A 21,642-nucleotide genomic window follows, 5' to 3' on the forward strand; every position below is an offset into this window, starting at 1 on the left:
GCCTGAGGGCGTGTCCTAAGGCGATGTCGACGTCGCCGACAGGTCCACGTCCATCGGGTCAGCGAGCGGGGACGGCGGTAACGAAGGAGCATCGTCCATCCGCTCCTCCTGGGGTGCCCTGGTGGCACCAGAGGCTGTCTGGGAAGGCCGCATGGTCCCGCAAGGCCGTGAATCTGGGGGAAGAAAAGCAGTAAAATCATGGGGCAAATGACACGCGCAAATTTTGTTCTGGTGGCTGTGCTGCAAACCATTGGGGCCTGCAGTCAGGTACACAAAAAAGCTAATGTTTTCCTGGGTCATGCCTCTTTCCGAGCGCCCACGGTTGCCATAAACCCTGAAAAGAACAAGATTGTGTGACGCAAAGTGATACTTGCGGACCATTGGCGGCGCCAGATGCTGCGGTGGTTGTAGCAAATGTAGTAGCATCCGATGGCAGACGCCATTCAGAAGTTCCGCCAGTGATGGCCCGTCTCATGGGTGGGAGCAATAAGAGGCGAGAAAGAGTTACAGCGCCCGTTCCCATGTGTGGGTGGTGCGAAGTTTGGCCATCTGTTGTTTAAAAGTGATTACGAGGTGTTCTGCCTCTACGTTGGACTGGGGGTGAAACGGAGCACTTGTTAGCTGACGAATTTCTTTTCGTTCACAAAACAGTTCAAATCACGTGAAGTGAACTGTGGTCTGTTGTCCGACACAAGTACTTCTAGCTATCTCCAGTGCAAAAGGTTGAGGACAACACTTGTATGGTACTACGGTACACGGTCGAGTTCATAGGCATTGGAAATGGAAACTTGCTAAAAGAGTGTACCACTATGAGCACATGAGTGTTCCAAAATGGTCCTGCAATGTCAATGTACACTCATTGCCATGGCGATTAAGTCTTAAGGCAAGTTGCGAATGTCTGTGGTGGAGCGAATTGGTTTTCCGCACATGCGCGACACTTTGATGTCATGTATTCAATGTGTGTCCATGCCCTGCCAAGTACTGCGCCGTCGCGTTAACTGTTTAGTGTGAACAATTCCCCAATGTCCTTGATGGAGCAATCGCAATACATCCTTTTGTAACTCTAAGTGCACGCGATTGTCCACTGTCATTTTGAACTACAGTCACACCCTGTTGAACTGAAAGGTTACGCCGCCGTGCAAAATGTCGGCGCACAACTGACTTCTAGATACTGTTCAATGAACGAGGCCAACACGTGCGAATGTAATGAAACAAAATCTTGAGATCTGGGTCTTCTTCCATAGTCTGTACAATATTTCTGTAGTGCAAGTGAAAAGATTCAAGCAATTCGGAGTCATCGATTTGGCAACAAGCTGCGGCAGATGCATCAAAATCAGAGTCTGGGCCAATCGGAAGGTGAGATAGGTCGTCTGCTTTGCCATGCTTTGCCGTAGTTCTATGCACAATTTCATACTGATACTGCGAAAGCAACAAAGCCCAAAGTTGCAATTTTTGAGCAGCGCGTGTAGGAACCGGCTTTGACGAATAAAACAAGGACTGCAAAGACTTGTTCAAAATGGTTCAAATGGCTCTAAGCACTACGGGACTTAACATCTGAGGTCATCAGTCCCCCAGACTTAGACCTACTTAAACCTAACTAACCTAAGGACATCACACACATCCATGCCCGAGGCAGGATTGGAACCTGTAACCGTAGCAGCAGCGCGGTTCCAGACTGAAGCGTCTAGAACCGCTCGTGCACAGCGGCCGGCGCAAAGACTTGTGATCTGTCACTCAAAAGAACTTGCGGCCTTACAAATAATGATTGAATTTGGTCACACCAGACACAATAGCGAGATCCTCTTTTTCAATTTTAGAATGATTGCTCTGAGTTTGAGTGAGCAACTTTGAGGCAAAAACAATGAGTTTGCTTTGTGCACCAATTCTGTGTGAAAGCACTTTACCTGCGTGAGTTTCCTCAGAACCACGACCACCCTGAAGCAGCATATAATGGGGTTCAACCTGGAAAAGCTGTTTCAGAGATGATTTGCGCTATTTGTCTCAGTTCCTGCTCATTTTTTCTGTTGGACTAATGGTTTGCACGTAGCGATCAAGAGAATATGAAAATCTCTCGCGTAGGTTTCGAAGGCCTGATAGAACATCGGTTTGTCTAAAACGACGGCGATAGAGGCAGCGGAACCGCCCTGTATACTTATTGTCAAGTTATATTGTGTAAACTATTTTCCTTGTATTGGATAAGAAATTATTGTGATACCTGAAGTATTCTCCGGGATAGACTGTAATGTGGCTTGCAGAATTTAGACGCAGAAGTTGTTTTTATTACCTTATGCGCATATCTCATCAACATAAACTGCTGTTATTTAACGGTATTTGTCACTTCCTGTAATCTCCTGTAAAATTGTTCTGCCAAACTTTTTACTCTAGAATACATTGTATGTCTTACAAGTACAATACTCTTCTACAGAGTGATTTTTTCCACCGTGTACAAACTCTAGGGATTAATCGATGAGGGGATACGGAACAAAAAAGTCTAATGAACTTATATCTGGAATTGCGCTGTATCACATCCACTACAAGGTGAGTCAGCAAGAGAAGTGAATCGGAATCGGACACAACGTTACCAATTAATATGATAGGAGAGGGCGCTAGGGCACGACGTATGAGGAACAGTAGCGACCTCTAGAAGGGAACCATGCATACTGTAACTGTGGCTGTATGGTACAGCGCGGATTAGACCGCAGTTTCTGTAAAAAAAGTATGATTGAATAAATGGTCTCTAGCATGGAAATCATGCATTTACGGACATAAGTTCATTAGACCTTGAATCATACTGGAATCATTAGATCTTTTCTGTTCGTATCCTCTCATCGATCAATCCCTTGAGTTTGTACACGGTGGAAGAAATCACCCTGCGTACAGTATTTTGATGATGTCATCGTTAGTTATATATTTTTTACATATGAGATGAAATATTAAAACAATATGTTTCCTTAATAGAGAATAAAACACTGGACTCGCATTCAGGAATTCGGTGCTTAAAATCCCTATATGCCCATCCAGATAATTTTTCCCGTGATTTCCCAGAATCGCGTAAGGAAAATTTCTGGATGGTCTCCTAGCTTGTGCTCCGTCTTTAATGACTGTCGTCGAAACGACAATAAACCCTAATCGTCTTTCCTTGTTTTCGTAAATAAGAAAAACTTTTTAAATGTGCATTTCGTGACAGATATCTCATCCTATTGATTGTCTAAAGTGTTCTAATAGCTACAGTTTCTTTCTTCTCTTAAAAATTATATTTGTTGAAGTTGGAAAGCAACTGAATGGTGCATAAATTTGCATAATGTTTACAAAAGTATATTCATTTTCATATGCATAACTCAGTTGCTAATTAGCAAACGTGAGAGAAAAATCTTAATTCTGGTTGAGAAACTGAAATCGCTAATCATCAATTTCAGCTGAATTCTTACTCTGATACAATTTTCAGAGCAGTTTTAAAAACACATGTTGGCAATGACAGCATGATACTACAGAAAAAAAGGTACACATGCCAGAAAATAAATGCAATTTATATTATTAGAGTTAACTATCTAAAATTTTACGATTAGCAACGTTCGTTTATTTTTCTTAGAATTAATAAAATTGTTTCTGTTACAGCAAACAGGATTCTGAAGTGGTGTTTCGTGATGCTGAGTTACTAAACATGATGGAAGTTAACTACGTCTGGATTGTGACAGAACAAGCACTTGAAGCTCCAAACGTCCCAATGGGTACACTAGGGCTAAAACTAGTGAATGCTACAGTAGAAACAGATCACATTAAGGATAGTATGTGAGTTTTAAGTTGACTATTTATGGCATGGTGTATACGTAACATTACTGCACAAAATGTAAACACGTCAAGTGCTGATAGTTGTAATTTACTTATCCACAGGAAAAAATGTAATATTAGATCTCACGATGAAAATGGTTAAAATTTTCGGCGCCGAATTTAATTTTGTAGTTTAACAACAGATATGTACAAACTGTCAATGTGAGGTAGCTGATCCCTAACTTATTGCATTAACATCGCTTTAGTATTAGTTCTTAGTAATTGTGCAGTGCGGCAGTAGAGATTCATCACTAATATCGCAAGCAACGACATCTGAAAGCCAGCTAGTTATCTTCATACACTGCTTAGCATTCAAGAGGAGACCCCGTACACCCATCCGCGTCCTGATGTAAGTTCTCCATGCTATCCTTAAATCACTTAACCCAAGAACCACGATGGTTTGTTTGCAGATAACACTGCGCATTTTCTTCCCGATAACTGTCCAATCCCAATGTGTGCTTTATTTCCAATACATCCATCGTCCTCCCTTCTTTCTCTTTTTAGATCACATGCAGAAGGTTTTGTGTACAATATCCGTACTGCATTGTTGGCTGCGAGAACCCGAGAGGTTGACGCAGCCTCCTAATCGGAAAGGTAATGGTGTTGCTTCCATAGCACTGGAAATAGGGGACGCCAGCTGCATAATATTTCGTTATCGGGAACAGAAGCTACTCTCTGACCACTTTTCTTCCACTATAGTTTCCACTGATTTGCTCTCGGTTTTGAAGCAACTAAGGCTTTATCGTCAGTCACGTTTGCACTGTTATCGAAGTGATATGCCACTGTAAATATACCCTGTTTATGTCCCCCAAGTATCTCATAAGACTGCCTTATACTCACCACGCATATCCGACAGGTGGCTAGAAGATGGCGTCCACGTTCTCTGTGCATGCTGTGTTGTGATGTCCACCTAAAAAGTTGAAATAAGGCTATAAAGGGCCAATAGCCGCCATTCTTCATCTGTAGTGATGTTTTTTCCTATGTATTGAATATAAGTTAGCATAAGGTTGAATTTGCAATGATAATATACAACAGGAATGGAAATACTCTATTATTAGTTTGCTAGCGTTCATGGTGTAACACTTCCCGTTTCTGTCAGCGTACATTCCCCGACGCTTTGCCGAAGTGATTTCTGACGTTCCCCAAGGTAGCGTTGAAGGCCCTCTGTTGTTCCTTATCTAATAAACGATTTAGAAGACCATCTGAGCAGCCGTCTTAGGTTATTCGCAGGTGATGCTCTTGTTTATCGTCTAGTAAAGTAATCAGAAGATCAAAACCAACTGCAAAACGATTTAGATTAGATACTTGATGGTGTAAAAATTGACAACTGACCTCAAACAATCATCCACATGAGTGCTTAAACGAATTCGTTAAACTGCGTTTACACGATAAATTAATCAAATCTAAAGGCCATAAATTCAACTAAGCACCTATGAATTACAATTACGAACAACTTAAATTGGGAAGGATACACACAAAAAACGTTTTGAGGAAGGCAAACCAAAGACTGCGTTTGATTGGCAGAACACTTAGAAGGTGCAACAGATCTGCTAAAGAGATGCCTACGCTACGGTTGTCCGTCCTCTTTTGGAGTACTGCTGCGCGGTCTGGGCTCCTTAGCAGATACGAGTAGTATTGACGGAATACATCGTGAAAGTTCAAAGAAGGGCAGCATGGTTTTTACTATCGAGAAATAGGGGAAAGAGTTTCACAAACATGAAACGTGATTTCGGGTGGACATCGTTAAAACAAAGACGTTTCTTACTATGAAATTACAACCCTTAGCTGCTCACAGACGTTGACATATGTCAACGGGGACAGATGAAAATGTGTGCCTCGACCGGGACTCGAACCCGGGATCTCCTGCTTGCATGGCAGACGCTCTATCCATCTTTTTTTGGGGGGTGGGGGGGGGGGACAGATGAAAATGTGTGCCCCGACCGGGACTCGAACCCGAGATCTCCTGCTTACATGGCAGACGCTCTATCCATCTTTTTTTTTTAACGATTACCACTTTTTTTAATACCCAGACTATAAGTATCTGAACCTGTCATTTTTTTTGTTTAAAAAGAAAACAAATACTCCATTTATACTGGTTTCTCCTTGCAGTAAACGAAAATTAGTCTCTTTCGTCTTGATGGCGAAGAAGTAATCTTTTGGAACAAAAAAAAAACGTTTCTCAAAGCCAAAATCAAATTTCATTTTCCTTTAAGAAGAAATTATGAGGAATAAATAAGGAAAAGTTTTATATATATATATATATATATATATATATATATATATATATATATAAGGTCGTCGTGCGACTTGTAGTTAAAGACCAGTTCTTACAGGAGCGCCTGAAGTGTCTCCGCCTACAGCAGGCCAGCTCGTCCAAACGTGTCTTCTCGTTGCGTAGGCGTGGGTTCTGGGTAGCAGATCTATTCAGTTCGGTTCTGTTAATACAGTTTTCAGCTTCTCAGGGCTTGGACGTTCCAGCTACGAGGTGGGTCATCGAAGGTGCTCCGTAAGAAATTGGAAAAATGTTGCTTATAGCGTGGGTTGCGTATCAGGACGCAGTGTCGTTCGTTGACATAAGTCCAATATACTAGCATAGACTTGTCGCCAGAAGTAAAATGATAGCGGATCGTGTGGCCACAGATCCAGTTCACAGAGTGAGTTTTGGCGGAGGGGTGGAAAGTCTTATCGGGGTACAAAAGCATGCGGACGTCGATCTGAGCTGGTGTCTGTCGAGTAAGAAACGCCAAAATCCCCCGCAAGTGTCTAGACGTCGAACGCTGTGCCACAATGGAACCGGTGGACATCCGTGTCATCCACTCCACAGTGGGTGCAGAGGGATGAATCGGCGAGATGGATGCGGTGCAGACGCTCTCGGTTAACTTGTTTGCCATTCACGGTGTTGTACCACTCTGATTGAACGTCTGATTCGAGAAAACGTGCATGGATTGCCTTCCATATGTGTCGCCACACGTACTGTGGATACTTACGTTCGATGGGATTGGACGGGCGGCACTGTTGTAACAATTCGGAGACTGTTTTCGTGAGGTATAAACGCGTAAGTGGTAAGGACCGGTAGACATAACTGAACTCCAGGAAAAATCGTTGGATGTAATAAAAGGGGTTGGAATGGTCGATACCAGTGCTGGGGCGGACAAGGAGGCCGGCGCAAAGGTGTGAAGCAGGAGGCTAGTAAGGCTCTGCGGGCAACGATGCCAAAGTTTTAGTTGGGAGCTGACGTAAAGTGCCTTGACACGAGTCAGCACGTGGATGAGTCCCACCCCGCCACGATCTCGTGGCAGTGCAAGGGGTTCATATTGCACCTTGAATAACATCCCCGAGCTGACGAAGGAGCCGAAAGCGATTAACAGTCGTCGGGCCAGGAGATTTGGTACTGGTAGTACTCGAGCCACGTGTGGTATACGGGAAGCATGATACATGTTCACGTATTGCGCGCGTTGGATAACGTCGAGAGCTCGTAGCCGGTGATCTGCGAGAGTTGCTCTGATCCTCTGTAGCAAGCTTCTACCATTGATAGTCGCTGAGCGGCGCAGATCTGCTGCGAAATCAAGTCCAAGACATCGTATGGTGGCGGCGACACTAAGGGGGGCAACGCATCTCTCCGGCAAGTCCTCACCAATGAGCAGGACCTTTGATTTTGACACGTTGAGGTAGCTCCCCGACGCTTCGCCGTAAGTCGCTACCCATGTCAGTGCTGCTCGTACTTCATCTTCACTGCGCAGATATAGTACTATGTCGTCTGCGTAGGCTGTACAACAAAAACGGTGGCCGTGCACAGTCATACCTTCCAAACGTTGGCGCATGTCCTGGAGCAGGGGTTCCAAGGCGAAAGCATATAAAATCGTGGAGAGAGGGCAGCCTTGTCGTACAGATCGTGCGATGACCAGGGGCGGTGTGAGGCGACCATTGTACATGATTTTAGAGGTTGCACTACTCAACAGGCGCATAACCACTGTGACAATACCGCCAGGAAATCCCATATGCTCAAGAACTGTCCGCAAATAGAAGTGGTCAACACGGTCGAAAGCCTGGCTAAAGTCCAGTGAAGCCAAGGCGACAGGGAGACCTTGATAATGCGCCAATGCTATCATGTCTCTGTAACGGCAAAGGGCCGTACGGATGTTGTTGTCGCCTCCTAGGGACGTCTGGTCGCAGGATGTGACGTAACGTGCGACCTTCTTGAGTCGCGACGCCAATAGCCGTGTGAATATTTTGATGTCGCTGTTGAGCAAAGTAGTTGGTCGATAGTCCTGGACCCTCGATAACGCGCGCGGTTTATCTACGGGGATAATAATGCCATCTAGAAAGGCGCTCGAGACCACTGTCATCGGTGACATCAGCTCTTGTGCGATTGCCGTCCACGTGGAAGCCAACAAATAGTGAAAACTTTTATAAAATTCGATGGGTATATCGTCAGGTCCAGGAGATCTGTTATCGGAACCCGCCTTGACAGCATCTACCACTTCATCTGTGGTTACGTCGTCTTGGAGGTCATGCAGTGCATCCTCCGGAAGAGTGTTCGTAGTAAGCTGAGCGACTTCTGTGATCAGTGCTGCAGAATGCGGTACGGCTGCGTATAGCCCGGCAAAATGAGCACGGGGAGCACGACCGATGTTTTGTTGGGTGTCGTGCCGGCGCCCTTCCACATCAGTGAGCACTTGGACCAGAGCTCGTCGTCGTCGTTGTCTTTCCTGAAGGAGGTGGTACATCGACGGACGTTCTTGAGGGATACGATTAGAAGCACGAGAACGCACTACAGTTCCTTCCAAGGAACGCCGCATGATCGAGGAGATCTGCGCCTTCGTGCGATGGACCATCGACTGCCGTGCTGGAGAGAAAGGCATCGTCGCACAGTCACGTAGTATGGTGTAGCAGAAGTGCAGGGTATTAGTTTGCCACGCCTTATATTCCTTCATCAGTATCTTCCTGAGGGTCGGCTTTGCACAGGAGAGCCACCATGATAAGGTGGAGTCATAGGCTTCTCGACGATGGCGGCAGCGTGCCCACGCTTCTTCGACCATACGGCGACAGTCTGAGGAGGTCAGGTGAGCGACATTGAGTTTCCACGGTCCACGACTATGCCACACTCGCTGTCGGGCGAGAGTGACGCATCATGGTCTGAAAAGGCCAAAGGCCAGACTTCCGCATGACGTGTGCCATCAGCAAGGGAGCGAGTAACGTAGATGCGATCTATGCGGCTTGGCGAGTGAGAGGTGTAGAATGTATAGCCCTGTTGAATTCCGTGGAGCTTCTTCCAAGTGTCAATAAGTCGTAGACGGTCGATGACCACTGAGAGAGATGCACAAGGTGAATGTCGCGGGAGTTGGTCCGCGGGCTCTTGTGTCGAGTTAAAATCCCCACCGAGTACCAAATCGTCCTGCGGACCTGTGAAGAGGTGTGTGACGCTTTCGGCAAAAAAAGTTTGTCGGTCATGACGGCGGCCAGTTCCGGACGGAGCGTAGATATTAATAATACGAACGCCGAACAGTGTGAGGGCCTTACCTCGCGCAGTGGGGAGGTAGATGACGTCCTCTGCAGGGAGTCCGTCGCGTAGCAGGATGGCGACGCCGCTACCGGTGTCGGATGCGGGGGAAACATGTGCGTTGTATCCGGTGGGAACTAGGAAGTCAGCCACAAACACCTCTTGTAAGAGTGCTATATCAACATCCGCAGAGTAAATAGTGTCTCGGAACATGGCCAGTTTATGGGGGGCACGAATGGTGGCAAGATTCATCGTGGCGATACGATATTGCTGTGTACGGCCATCCTCAGTATTTGCCGAACGTGCGGTAGAAGTAGCCGGCAGGTGGAGACTCGCCGGTGGTGCCGCAGTGGTGATAATTACTGGCGGGGCGCCAGCCCCAGTGTCGCCGTGGTGGACTCCTGTGCAGACACGATGGCAGTCTGTTCCACTTCTTCTTCAACGTCATCGGCCCAGGAAGCTGACGACGTGGACATCTGACGGTCTCGTGCGTCCGGAACGAGTGTTGTGGATTCCTCAACATGAGTGGCAGGGGGACCGCCGTCATCATTCGTTGACAACGGCGAGGACACGTCCCAGGCTGGCAGAGGAGGCGTCACAGGAGGGGCGCCTGTTGCTTCCACATCGCGTGACTGGACACAATGTGGGAGATCACCGTCAGACATCAGGTCGTCATCTCGCGAGGCCGTCTGAGAGAGGGTGTCATCGGAAGGCGTTCGTCGTCGTTTCCTGTGTTTGCGAGGCGACCGCTGTTTTCTGATGTGGCCTTCTGAATCAGAATGTGGTCGCCCGTCGTCTGACGCCGAACCCGTCTGGACAAAGGCAGACGTCGGCACGACACCGAGGTCGACGTCCATGGTTCCAACAGGAACATCGGTTTCGGTCTGCAAACCGGACGGTCCTGAAGCGAGCACTGGAGGCGACGCCGTGCTTGTGTCGTCGGCGCGTCGTGCTGCGGCGGGTGGTGTTGACGATGCTGCTGGCGCAATCGGGAGTGGCACGACGGGGTCCTGTGCAACCTTGGCGTAGGTGATGGGTAAGGACGTGACCGTCGAAGCCTGGGTCTCTTCACGTAACGGCGTCTGTATTAAACGGCGGTGTAAGCATTCGGAACGTACATGTCCCTCCTGGCCACATCCTGCGCATGTTCGTGGCTGTCCATCGTACATGACGATGGCCCTCACACCGCCAATCAGCAAGTACGATGGGACATGTTTCGTCAGCTCAATTTTTATTTGCCGAACGCCATTTAGTACGGGGTAGGTGGTAAATGTTTTCCACTTCTCCGCGACGTGACCCAAGACGGTGCAATATGGCTGGAAAGCGGCAATGACCACATCCTGAGGCACCTCGAACGGAAGCTCAAACACCCGCAATGTCCGAAGACCGAATCCAGCATGGGCGACTGTCACAGCACCCATATGTCCATCAGGGTGTTTAAATTTTAGTCCGGTGCCATGACGGTGAATTATGTCAGTGCAAATTTCCTCCGTCGACATCTTGATGTAGACAACACTTCCAGTGATGGAAAAGTGTATGCCGATTACGTCCTGGGGGTTTAAACGTAGATCCTCTCGGATGAACTGTTCGACTTCGAAAGCTCTGGGTCGTGGATGTTCGGCCTGAAACGTTACTTTGATCGTTGCACGGCGGTACGAGTGCGCCATGGAGTACGTTAGTACTGGACTCGATATACACAAACACCGCGACACGGAAGTAAACACCACCGAGAGCGGAGCGTCGGACGGCGCGCGGAGCAGCTCCGCACGCTAACACGGCTGTGAGCCGACTGACTCCATCTGAGCCACCGAAAGAACAGATACCATATTCGTATATACCGGGTGATCAAAAAGTCAGTATAAATTTGAAAATTGAATAAATCACGGAATACTGTAGATAGAGAGGTACAAATTGACACACATGCTTGGAATGATATGGGGTTTTATTAGAGCCTAAAAAATACCAAAGCTCAAAAAATGTCCGACAGATGGCGCTTCATCTGATCAGAATAGCAATAATTAGCATAACAAAGTAATACAAAGCAAAAAAGATTATGTTCTTTACAGGAAATCCTCAATACGTCCACCCTCATTCCTCAACAATAGCTTAGTCGAGGCATAATGTTGTGAACAGCACTGTAAAGCATGTCCGGAGTTATGGGGAGGCATTGGCGTCGGATGTTGTCTTTCAGCATCCCTAGAGATGTCGGTCTATCACGATACACTTGCGACTTCAGGTAACACCAAAGCCAATAATCGCACGGACTGAGGTCTGGGGACCTGGGAGGCCAAGCATGACGAAAGTGGCGGCTGAGCACACGATCATCACCAAACGACGCGCACAAGAGATCTTTCACGCGTCTAGCAATACTTTGGTTCTTTTTTTTTTTTTGTTCTAATAATAAAACCCCATTTCATTCCAAGCATGTGTCAATTCTTACCTCTACATCCACATTATTCCGTGGTTTATTAAGATTTCAAATTTATACTGACTTTTTGATCACCCGGTATATATATATATATATATATAAATCGATCATCATAATAACATAAGGGAAATCAGAGTTCGCACGGGTACATGTATGTGTTAGCTTCTTCTGATGCGTCTTGTCACGCTTCTTCCGTCGGAGGTTCGAGTCCTCCCTCGGGCATGGGCGTGTGTGTTGTCCTTAGTGTAAGTTAGTTTAAGTTAGATTAAGTAGTGTGTAAGCTTACGGACCAATGGCCTTAGCAGTTTGGTCCCATAAGATCTTACCACAAATTTTAAAAAAAAATTAATTTTCCCGCCCGCTGTTCAAGAGTAGATTAACAGAAATTACTGTGAATGCAGTTCGATGATCCTCTGTCAGGCACTTACGTGTGATTTGGTGATTTGCAGTGTGGCCATGTAGATGTAGGTGCAGATGTATGGAGGGACATACGATCAGCAAATCTCTCTCCTAATCTTTATCAGCTTTTCAGAACCTGTAACCACTACTTCATACTCAAGTAGCTCCTCAGTTGGCCTTATGAGGCTGAGTAAACTTTATTTAAATGCTTATAATTAGATAATTTCGCCCCTTTGGCTATTATTAAGCTACATCCAAATAAAAATTGGTTTGCTTACATGTTGCTTTTTCCTTACACTGATGTGTGGAATAAAACTTGCCGTCTGCATAATTTTTATTGTGATGTAACTTGATAATACCCAAGGTAATGACACAAAGATTTGTTTCAAAACAAAAGAAGAGTATACCCAAGAAAAACACATTCTTTAAGCAATTTAGAGCAACTATGGGTTCATACTCAAAAATAAATTTAAGAAAATGCAGAAGAAGTTAAATAGTATTTACAATGTTTTTGTATGTGCGTAAATGTAAGATAGTGACCATAAACAAATTGAATAATATCACAGTATCCGCTTACAACATTAGTTGTGAACGTTTGGAGTCTATCACATTATATGAATACTTAAGCCTGACATGAAGCTTTATGCAACACAAATTTGTGAAATCAGCGGTAGGAAATATGAATGGAATACTTATATTTTTAGGAGGACTCTGGGAACGTGCAGAGCATGTGTTAAGGAGATTGCATACGAAAAGCTAGCGGCACATGTTCCAGAGTACTGCTCCAGTATCATGAAACCTTATCAAGTAGTCATGACAATAAATATGAACGAATTCAGAGACGCACTAATAGTGACTTAAAAGATTCGCTGGAAGGAGATAGGAGTTCTGCCTGTTTCAAACAGGAACGAACTTCAGATAGATTCGTAATGTCTGAGTGGTGTCAATACTTTTTCTCTGAGCCGAGTGTAATCTCGTGGCGACAGCTGAAATACAATGTATCTAAAACGTCGTCTGGTCCCTATTTTGCAGAGTAGCACCATCTAACGCCTTGAAGCAATTCATGTACGGACTGCAGTCTTAAAAGTTAGCATCGATGAATTTACCACTAAGTGTCGTTTCAAATCATTTGGGACAGTACCGACACAAAGGAAATGTTCGTCGTAGGTTATTACAGATTTTTGGAATCTTCTAAAGAAAGGCTACGTAATCTCGCAAAGCCCTGATCGTTAGCTTTATGAAACTGGTATTCGAAGGTGAACTGTGCAACAGTGTTACTGTCTTCGTCATCAGAATAAGACAAGAGACACTGAGGTGAGTATTGGAAACAGATACGATCATTCGCCCCCAACCCATATGTGCGTAGAGCACAACAGAATATGGCACAAAGTAACGTTCGTACAGTGATTTGTGGAGTACCGGTATAACATAGATGCTAGACCAATTCACGAGTATTGCTCGTTAGTCCATTATCCTTCCAAGGCATCTCCAATAGAGAAAGTAGAGAAAATCCAAAGACGAGCAGAGGTTATCTTCACGGGTTCCTTTAAAAAGCGCAAGAGCGTCACAAACGTGTTCATCAAATTCCAGCGGCAGTCGCTACAACAGAGCTGTTGCGCATGGAGAACTTGGATAAGGTAGCTACTCTAAGTGGAAATAATTTCTAACATCACTGAGGAACAGTAGATATTGTACTTCATATTTTAACAAAAAAGAGGTTATGGAAAATTTATTATTTCGTCTTCAATAAAGAGATGTATGCGGGATGTGAATGCGCTGTACACTTTATTTTCACATTTAATACACATCAATTTAAAACACGTATAAACTCCACAATACAATGCAGACACAGACCCAAAGTCGACTATTAAAGAACAAAGGGACAAAGGTAACATTCGCATTCACAAAATAGTCTTAAACTTTAACGCTCACACTGTTTCGACTTGTGTTAATCTTATTGTCTCATGTCACCACATTAGCCCCCCCCCCCCCCCCTCATTTTTGTGTTTTGGAAGGCAGAGTTTGGAAGAATTTCACGTTACGTGGCTGAGATCTGTGAGAAAATTCTGCAGCCCCCTGAATATGTGTAAAGCGACAAGAAATCTGCCTACTGACACGCGGAAAAACGATCGTTAGATTTCCAAGAGGGAAAGAAGGAGAGTGTGAGACTGACTGAGGCACTTGTCGCGCCCATGGGGTAACCATAGAACCTGAATACTCCTCCATGTAAGCCAGCTTCGATCAGTCAATTGACACAGTATCTCAAAAGTCCATTTACATCCAGGACAAAGGTCTTGTCCAAATGGTGTAACACCTTAAAACGGCCTTTATCTAATCGGGAGAGTGGAGGCTTGACAGCTCCCTCTCCCTGCCAGACAAAAGAGCATGTATGTAAATCATTACTACATAAAAAAGGTTTTTGTACCGTGACATACGGGTTTCTGCGGCGAAAGAAATTGCATATACGATTGCAGCTTCTGTAACAAGAGTTCAAATTCTCTAAAATAAAGGTCAGGAATAGAGGAGAGGAAAAAAATTACTTTGGACCCTCACGTCTCTCTGTAGACAAGCTAGGTTATAGAGCACCCAATATCTTCTTTTACCACAATGTGAAGGCCTAGAACCACCATAGGTAATGTATCAGGTCCACATTCAAAGTACTGTGTAAGTGCACTACTATCCCATTATTGGTGAATGTGACTACAGCCACACCGAGGCACAAAAAAGGTAGTCAAATTGCCTACCTCTGCCGGTAGTAAAAATCTAAGGGTTGTCAAATAGTGAAAAGCAAAAAGTAAACAGAGCTTAGGCGACAGAGAGAGCAGAAATGTCTGTGACCAGAACAGCCACAGGCCACCTAGTGAACCTGTCTATTATTGTCACTATGTAGCGGAAACCACGATAAAGGGGAAGGGACCAACAATATCCAAGTGGATGTGTGAAAATCACCCTGAAGGGTAGGGGAAAGAAGATCTAGGAACAGAAATATGACCAGCAACTTTTGAAGATTGAAATTTGTAGCAACACTTCACCCACTGCCGACAATCCAGCCTGGGACAGACGACCTTATCAACCACTAATTTAGCACTAGCCTTAACACCTGGGTTAGACAAGGTGTGAAAAATGTCAAAACTGGGGCAGAACTATTGAGCCAGAATAAGTAGGAGAACCCTATTGCAGGATATGTCACATGGTACCTTTTGACGAAAACTTGCAGAGGAGGGAGTCCAAGATGCAAACTAGTTGATGGTGGATTCTGCTGGCATTGAAGAAGGAAGGGATCTGAATCTCGATAAACAACCAGGGCTGCAATCAACGCACAATCCAGAGACAAACAGCCAGTGACGACATTATTCTGGCCAGAGATATGTCAGATTTTGGTTGTAAATTGTTCAATGAAATCTGCCTGCCGACACTGACGTGGGGAGCTCAGCTCCATGACTCTGTGAAACATTGACATAAAGGCTTGTGATCAATGAACACAGTAAAAGTATCCCTCAAGCTACTGCCAGAAATGCTTGATGGCCAAGTAGATGACCTACAGCTCCCTATCAAAGACGCTCCGACGTAATTGTTACAGGGACAGATCTTTTGAGAATAATGCCAGAGATTGCCAGGAAGAGGAAACACATTGCTGCAAAACAGCACCGACGGCCGTCTAGCTTGCAGCAACCAGTAAGGCGATGAGTGCCGTCGCAACCGTATATGCGAACAATGCGGTGTTAGCAAAGCGTAGTCTTCATGGAGCTGAAATCAGTTATGTTTTTGGAAGTCCACTGGATGCGTCGGTTGTCCAAAGTGCTTTTGCCAGTTATTAGGTTTTTGAAGGGGAGCCAAGTGATGCAGATGACATCTGTAGTAATTAAGCATTCCAGAACATGCTGGTGACATCTGAAGGTGGTTGGTGGCGACAGCTGCATAATGTTCACTCTCTCGGGCATCGACGAAATACCAGCACGTGAGGTTGTGTATTCAAGAAACTGAACTTGTTGTCTGGCGAATGTGCATTTATCAATATTTATCATAGTGCCGAAACTCTGTAACCTGTCGAACGTTGACACAAATGTTGGCGGTATTGCTCATGGCTCTCCGAGAAGATCACAATATTGTCCGTATAGCAAAAGGTGAAAGACAGCCCATGGAGGACCCCAGGCATAAAGTGCTGCCAAGTTTGTGCGGCACAAACTGAAAGGCATAGTGTTGTGCTCGAAATTCCAAATGGTGTAGCAAGGGCAGTTTTAAGTTTGTCCCTCTTAGATACTGGAATCTGAAAAAAATACTTTGGCGCAATCGACAGCACTGAAGACACATGTGTCAGCCACATTGCTATTGAAATAAGTCATGTTTGGGACGGGGTATCTGTCAGAGATTGTGCGGGCATTCAACCATCTGTAATTGCCACACAAACGACAGGAACCATTCCTTCTTTTGATATGTGGCTCCTTGTATTGGCCGTGTTTGCAGTTACAATTTTTGGGATTTGAGGTCCGCCAGTTACGTAAAACACCGTTTTTCTCAGTACCCTAACATGTTTCGGCACCACTGTGCCATCATCAGTGGGTTTTCGTTTTTATTTATTCTTTACATTTGGTGAGCATGAATTTTCTGGACCACTTTTGCGTTAATTATTACAGGTAGCTTGTCATGTTTTCGTGTGGCAAGCACTTCCATTCTCCGCATCATGCTGAGATGTTGTGATGCATACATAGCTATAACAAGCATTTTCCACAAATAACGGCGTCACAAAACATCCGAACTGGCACTGTAGAGTGAACACGAGATTGTGGCATTCTAACTAGACACTGGTCCGCTAAATCAGGCATTATGGAGAAATAATTTAATAAATCAGCATCCAAGATAGCACCGCTAACATCTGCCACAATGAAGGTCCATGTGGGGCGGAAGTTCTCATCCAAATCAAGAGTCTAATTTATCCTTCCTAATGTAGCAATTGATGAATTGTTGGACGCTGTGAGAATAGGTACTAGTCCGGCAGAAGGGTTCACAGCTTGTGATTTTGGGTACACACTTTTCTCTGACCCAGTATCAATTAGGAAAAGGTCACTGGTTAATCTGTCTTTCACAAAAAGTCTAGCTGAACCTGTCACTGCACAAACTGTGTTGTTTCACATTGGTTGTAGGCACTTCAAATAGTGGAGACGAATGTGTGGATCTACTTGCACTCATCTTTGCAGTTTGGGTAGGCACATGGCTTGGAACGTCTTCTTGCAGCCTTATCGAAAGGTCAGTGAAAGCGACACCATTAGTGGCCTCGGTCTCCACACCGGCACACGTGCTGCTTCTTTCTGCTTCTGCAGTCTAGCGTTGTGGGCGACCTAATTCATTGACTAAGTTGGCCTTAGATGGCTCCGGTGTCGAACTGTGAGGGGGCGGCGTTGCAATACACGATGCGGGACCGTCCGAAGCAACTGCCGCTACTATGCATGGTTCGGGGCCACCGGCCATAACCTCTGACACGACTGCACTCATATTTACTTCTGTATAAGTAATAGCAATAGCATCAGCTTCGTGTGCGATTTCGGCTACAGACAAATTTGTGAAGGCAAAGAAAATATCCCGAACATGCAGAGGCAATCAACGGAGCCAAAACAGTTTGAGAGATTGTTCCGACAGTATGCCCCGTCCAGCCAATACGCGCAGTGAACGGAGCACTTGGGAGGGGAACAACTGGCACTCTCTTCACTATCAGTGATCTTATGCAATTGTAAATCTGTCGACAGCATAAAACGTTGCAAAATCTTTTCCTTTACATCTGCGTAAGGCTGTCGACTGAACACTTAGGTCCAATTGTGCAGCAGCTACTGTGAATTGTTCGGTGTCCGACATAATGCCATGGAAACGGAAGACAGCTTAGCTTCTACTTTGGTTAACCATAACTGAGCGTTTGTCGGTGAAAATGGGGGAATCTTGACGTTCCTGTTGACCATGTGATTGCCGTTGCTTGCAGTCACTGCAGGTGTGGTAGTAGAATCTTGCTATTCAGTTTGAGGTTCGTCTTTTTTTTTTTTTTTTTTTTTGTTGGAAGCTATATCGCGAACGGTTTGTTGCAATACACTTGTAGAAGGTAATTGTCCAGTTTGGGGTCACCACTGCGGGGAAATTTATGCTTCAATGAAAGGATGTACACTGGATGTGAATGCACTGTACACTTTATTTTCGCATTTAATATACATTAACTGAAGACATCCATGAACTCCACAGTACAACGCAAACAATGAACCACGCTCGGCTATCAAAGAACAGACACTTTTCTTTAACATACACTTTTACAAAAGGCCTTTAAACCTTAGTGCTCACACTGTTTCGAATTGTGTCAGTCTTACTGTCTGACGTCACCACAATGTCCATAACGTAATAAATGATTCATTTGTAATTCCGGTAACGCGTTTCGACCTATACCACTGTTATAGTGTGAGTCGGTAACTGTTATGTTCCGATCAACCAAATGTTACGTCCTCGTTGCTAACGATAAATTGCTGGAAGGTGGCCAAAGGGGTCTGCCACCGTGGGAACCAGGATAGGCAATCAAAAGATTAGTTGACATTAGTGCATTTTAAATAAATGTATTTTACTCAGCTTGTTACTGAATTAGTTTTACACTGTTGACAACATGCGGCAGCTGTGGCTAGCTATAAGCAGAGGCACGACATGGACGTGCGTCTGTGTACAATGAATGTTTGGCGGTAGTTCGGTGAAACGTTCGGCACCAACTAGCAACAGGGAACTACGAGAGTTGCCCAGAAACTAATGCACCATATTTTTTGTTTCTTCAACTATTCTTTATTGAACTTACTGAGAATTACACACATGAAATGATGGTGTTTTATCTACACACCCTATTTTTCCACGTAATCTCCATCTCATTCTATGGCCTTCCTACAGCGCGAACAAAGGCGTACATGCCCTGTCGGTACCAATACTTGTCCTGATGGTGGAGCCAGTGCTTCACTGTGTAAATCGCCTCCTCATCGTCCGCAAAATGTCTTCCACGAATGACATCCTTTAACGGCGAATGACTAGATGTGCTCCTGCAACATGTCACGTGTGACGGCCGTGGATGGTCTCCCGACCGCTGTAAATCGTGGAGCTCCGCCGAACCGCCTTCTGTTGACCTCACCCTCCGTGTTCAGCGACTAACTGTACTTCTGCCTACAGCAGATGCTCCATAGACTTTCCACGAGCGTTTGTGAATATTCCTCACAGTTGCTTTCTCTACAGTGAGAAATTCACTGGCGGTACGTTGCTCGTAACGTACATCACCTACAGACGTTATTTTGAAACTGTCCTGCTGCTACGCAGTTTGTCAGAAGTAACGGAAATTTGGCGCGCTCACTCAGGAGACTTCAAATAATACATACGTAAGGCGTCGCATTCGTAGCATTATTTTCGGATGAGAAAAAAAACGCGGTGCATATCTTTGTGGGCAACCTTCGTAATATTGAATTGGAAGAAGGCGCACAGGTGGCCGCTGATTAGAACACCGTCCTGGCGGACTCCATCGGTCGGCGGCCTGGAGGATCTTCATCGGTGAGGTCATCCTATTTGTGGCGATCTTCAAAGCGCTGCTGGCAGCGCCCGCAGGTATCTTCATCTCGGCGCCGGCTCAGGCAATATCAATAAGCTACGACACTACGAGGTGCATTCAAATTCTAAGGCCTCCGATTTTTTTTCTAATTAACTACTCACACGAAATCGATGAAGCTGGCGTTACTTCTCGACGTAATCGCCCTGCAGACGTACACATTTTTCACAACGCTGACACCATGATTCCATGGCAGCGGCGAAGGCTTCTTTAGGAGTCTGTTTTGACCACTGGAAAATCGCTGAGGCAATAGCAGCACAGCTGGTGAATGTGCGGCCACGGAGAGTGTCTTTCATTGTTGGAAAAAGCCAAAAGTCACTAGGAGCCAGGTCAGGTGAGTAGGCAGCATGAGGAATCACTTCAAAGTTGTTATCACGAAGAAACTGTTGCGTAACGTTAGCTCGATGTGCGGGTGCGTTGTCTTGGTGAAACAGCACACGCGCAGCCCTTCCCGGACGTTTTTGTTGCAGTGCAGGAAGGAATTTGTTCTTCAAAACATTTTCGTAGGATGCACCTGTTACCGTAGTGCCCTTTGGAACGCAATGGGTAAGGATTACGCCCTCGCTGTCCCAGAACATGGACACCATCATTTCTCAGCACTGGCGGTTACCCGAAATTTTTTTGGTGGCGGTGAATGTGTGTGCTTCCATTGAGCTGACTGGGGCTCTGTTTCTGGATTGAAAAAGGGCATCCACGTCTCATCCATTGTCACAACCGACGAAAAGAAAGTCCCATTCGTGCTGTCGTTGTGCGTCAACATTGCTCGGCAACATGCCACACGGACAGCCGTGTGGTTGTCCGTCAGCATTCGTGGCACACACCTGGATGACACTTTTCGCATTTTCAGGTCGTCATGCAGGATTGTGTGCACAGAACCCACAGAAATGCCAACTCTGGAGGCGATCTGTTCAACAGTCATTCGGCGATCCCCCAAAACAATTCTCTCCACTTTCCCGATCGTGTCGTCAGACCGGCTTGTGCGAGCCCGAGGTTGTTTCGGTTTGTTGTCACACGATGTTCTGCCTTCATTAAACTGTCGCACCCACGAACGCACTTTCGACACATCCATAACTCCATCACCACATGTCTCCTTCAACTGTCGATGAATTTCAATTGGTTTCACACCACACAAATTCAGAAAACGAATGACTGCACGCTGTTCAAGTAAGGAAAACGTCGCCATTTTAACTATTTAAAACAGTTCTCATTCTCGCCGCTGGCGGTAAAATTCCATCTGCCGTACGGTGCTGCCATCTCTGGGACGTATTGACAATGAATGCGGCCTCATTTTAAAACAATGCGCATGTTTCTATCTCTTTCCAGTCCGGAGAAAAAAAATCGGAGGCCTTAGAACTTGAATGCACCTCGTACAATGGCTGAAGTAACTCTTTCTTAGATTTGAAGTTACCACAGTATTGCGAACACGTGAGATATTTAACATATTATTTACACAATGTGCAGAAAGTCCATTTCTTTCATCCATCGACTGTATATGTAACAAGGAAAATATACTTTCCACTGCTCCATTGTAAGATGGATTGCAAGTATTAAACAATTTTCAAAAGTTGCGGATACTCATCTCCAGAGCGATTGTTGATTAAATCACACCATCAAGTCACCGTGTCACGAGAATCGACGATCTCTGAAGTGTTTCCAATCTGCTATTATCTCTGGCAATTTATTCCCAGGTTCAGTTCCAGCCTACCAGATGACAAGTGACATCACAGAACAGAAACTTGACATAGAAGTCCAAACATTGGGGTTTTTACTGTTTCATTAAGTTGCAACCGGGGGCTGAAGATACGAGTGCTTGTGCGGCGTTCAGTTTTAAACTGCTAGAAAGTTTCATTTGTTATTCCGTTATAAATCTAACAATTTGCTCGA

General features: G+C 45.3%; 1 protein-coding gene across 1 annotated transcript in view; it reads left to right on the plus strand.

Annotated features, from left to right (window-relative positions):
• LOC124722080 (glutamate [NMDA] receptor subunit 1) overlaps window positions 1-21,642 on the plus strand; it is a 350,427-nt gene that overhangs the window by 56,770 nt on the left and 272,015 nt on the right. Inside the window, exon 6 of the mRNA XM_047247275.1 lies at window positions 3,616-3,789. Coding sequence (XP_047103231.1) covers window positions 3,616-3,789 — 174 coding nt within the window. The remainder of the gene's footprint in view (window positions 1-3,615; window positions 3,790-21,642) is intronic.

Source organism: Schistocerca piceifrons, chromosome X (genome assembly GCF_021461385.2).
Source record: "Schistocerca piceifrons isolate TAMUIC-IGC-003096 chromosome X, iqSchPice1.1, whole genome shotgun sequence".
Lineage (NCBI taxonomy): Eukaryota > Metazoa > Arthropoda > Insecta > Orthoptera > Acrididae > Schistocerca > Schistocerca piceifrons.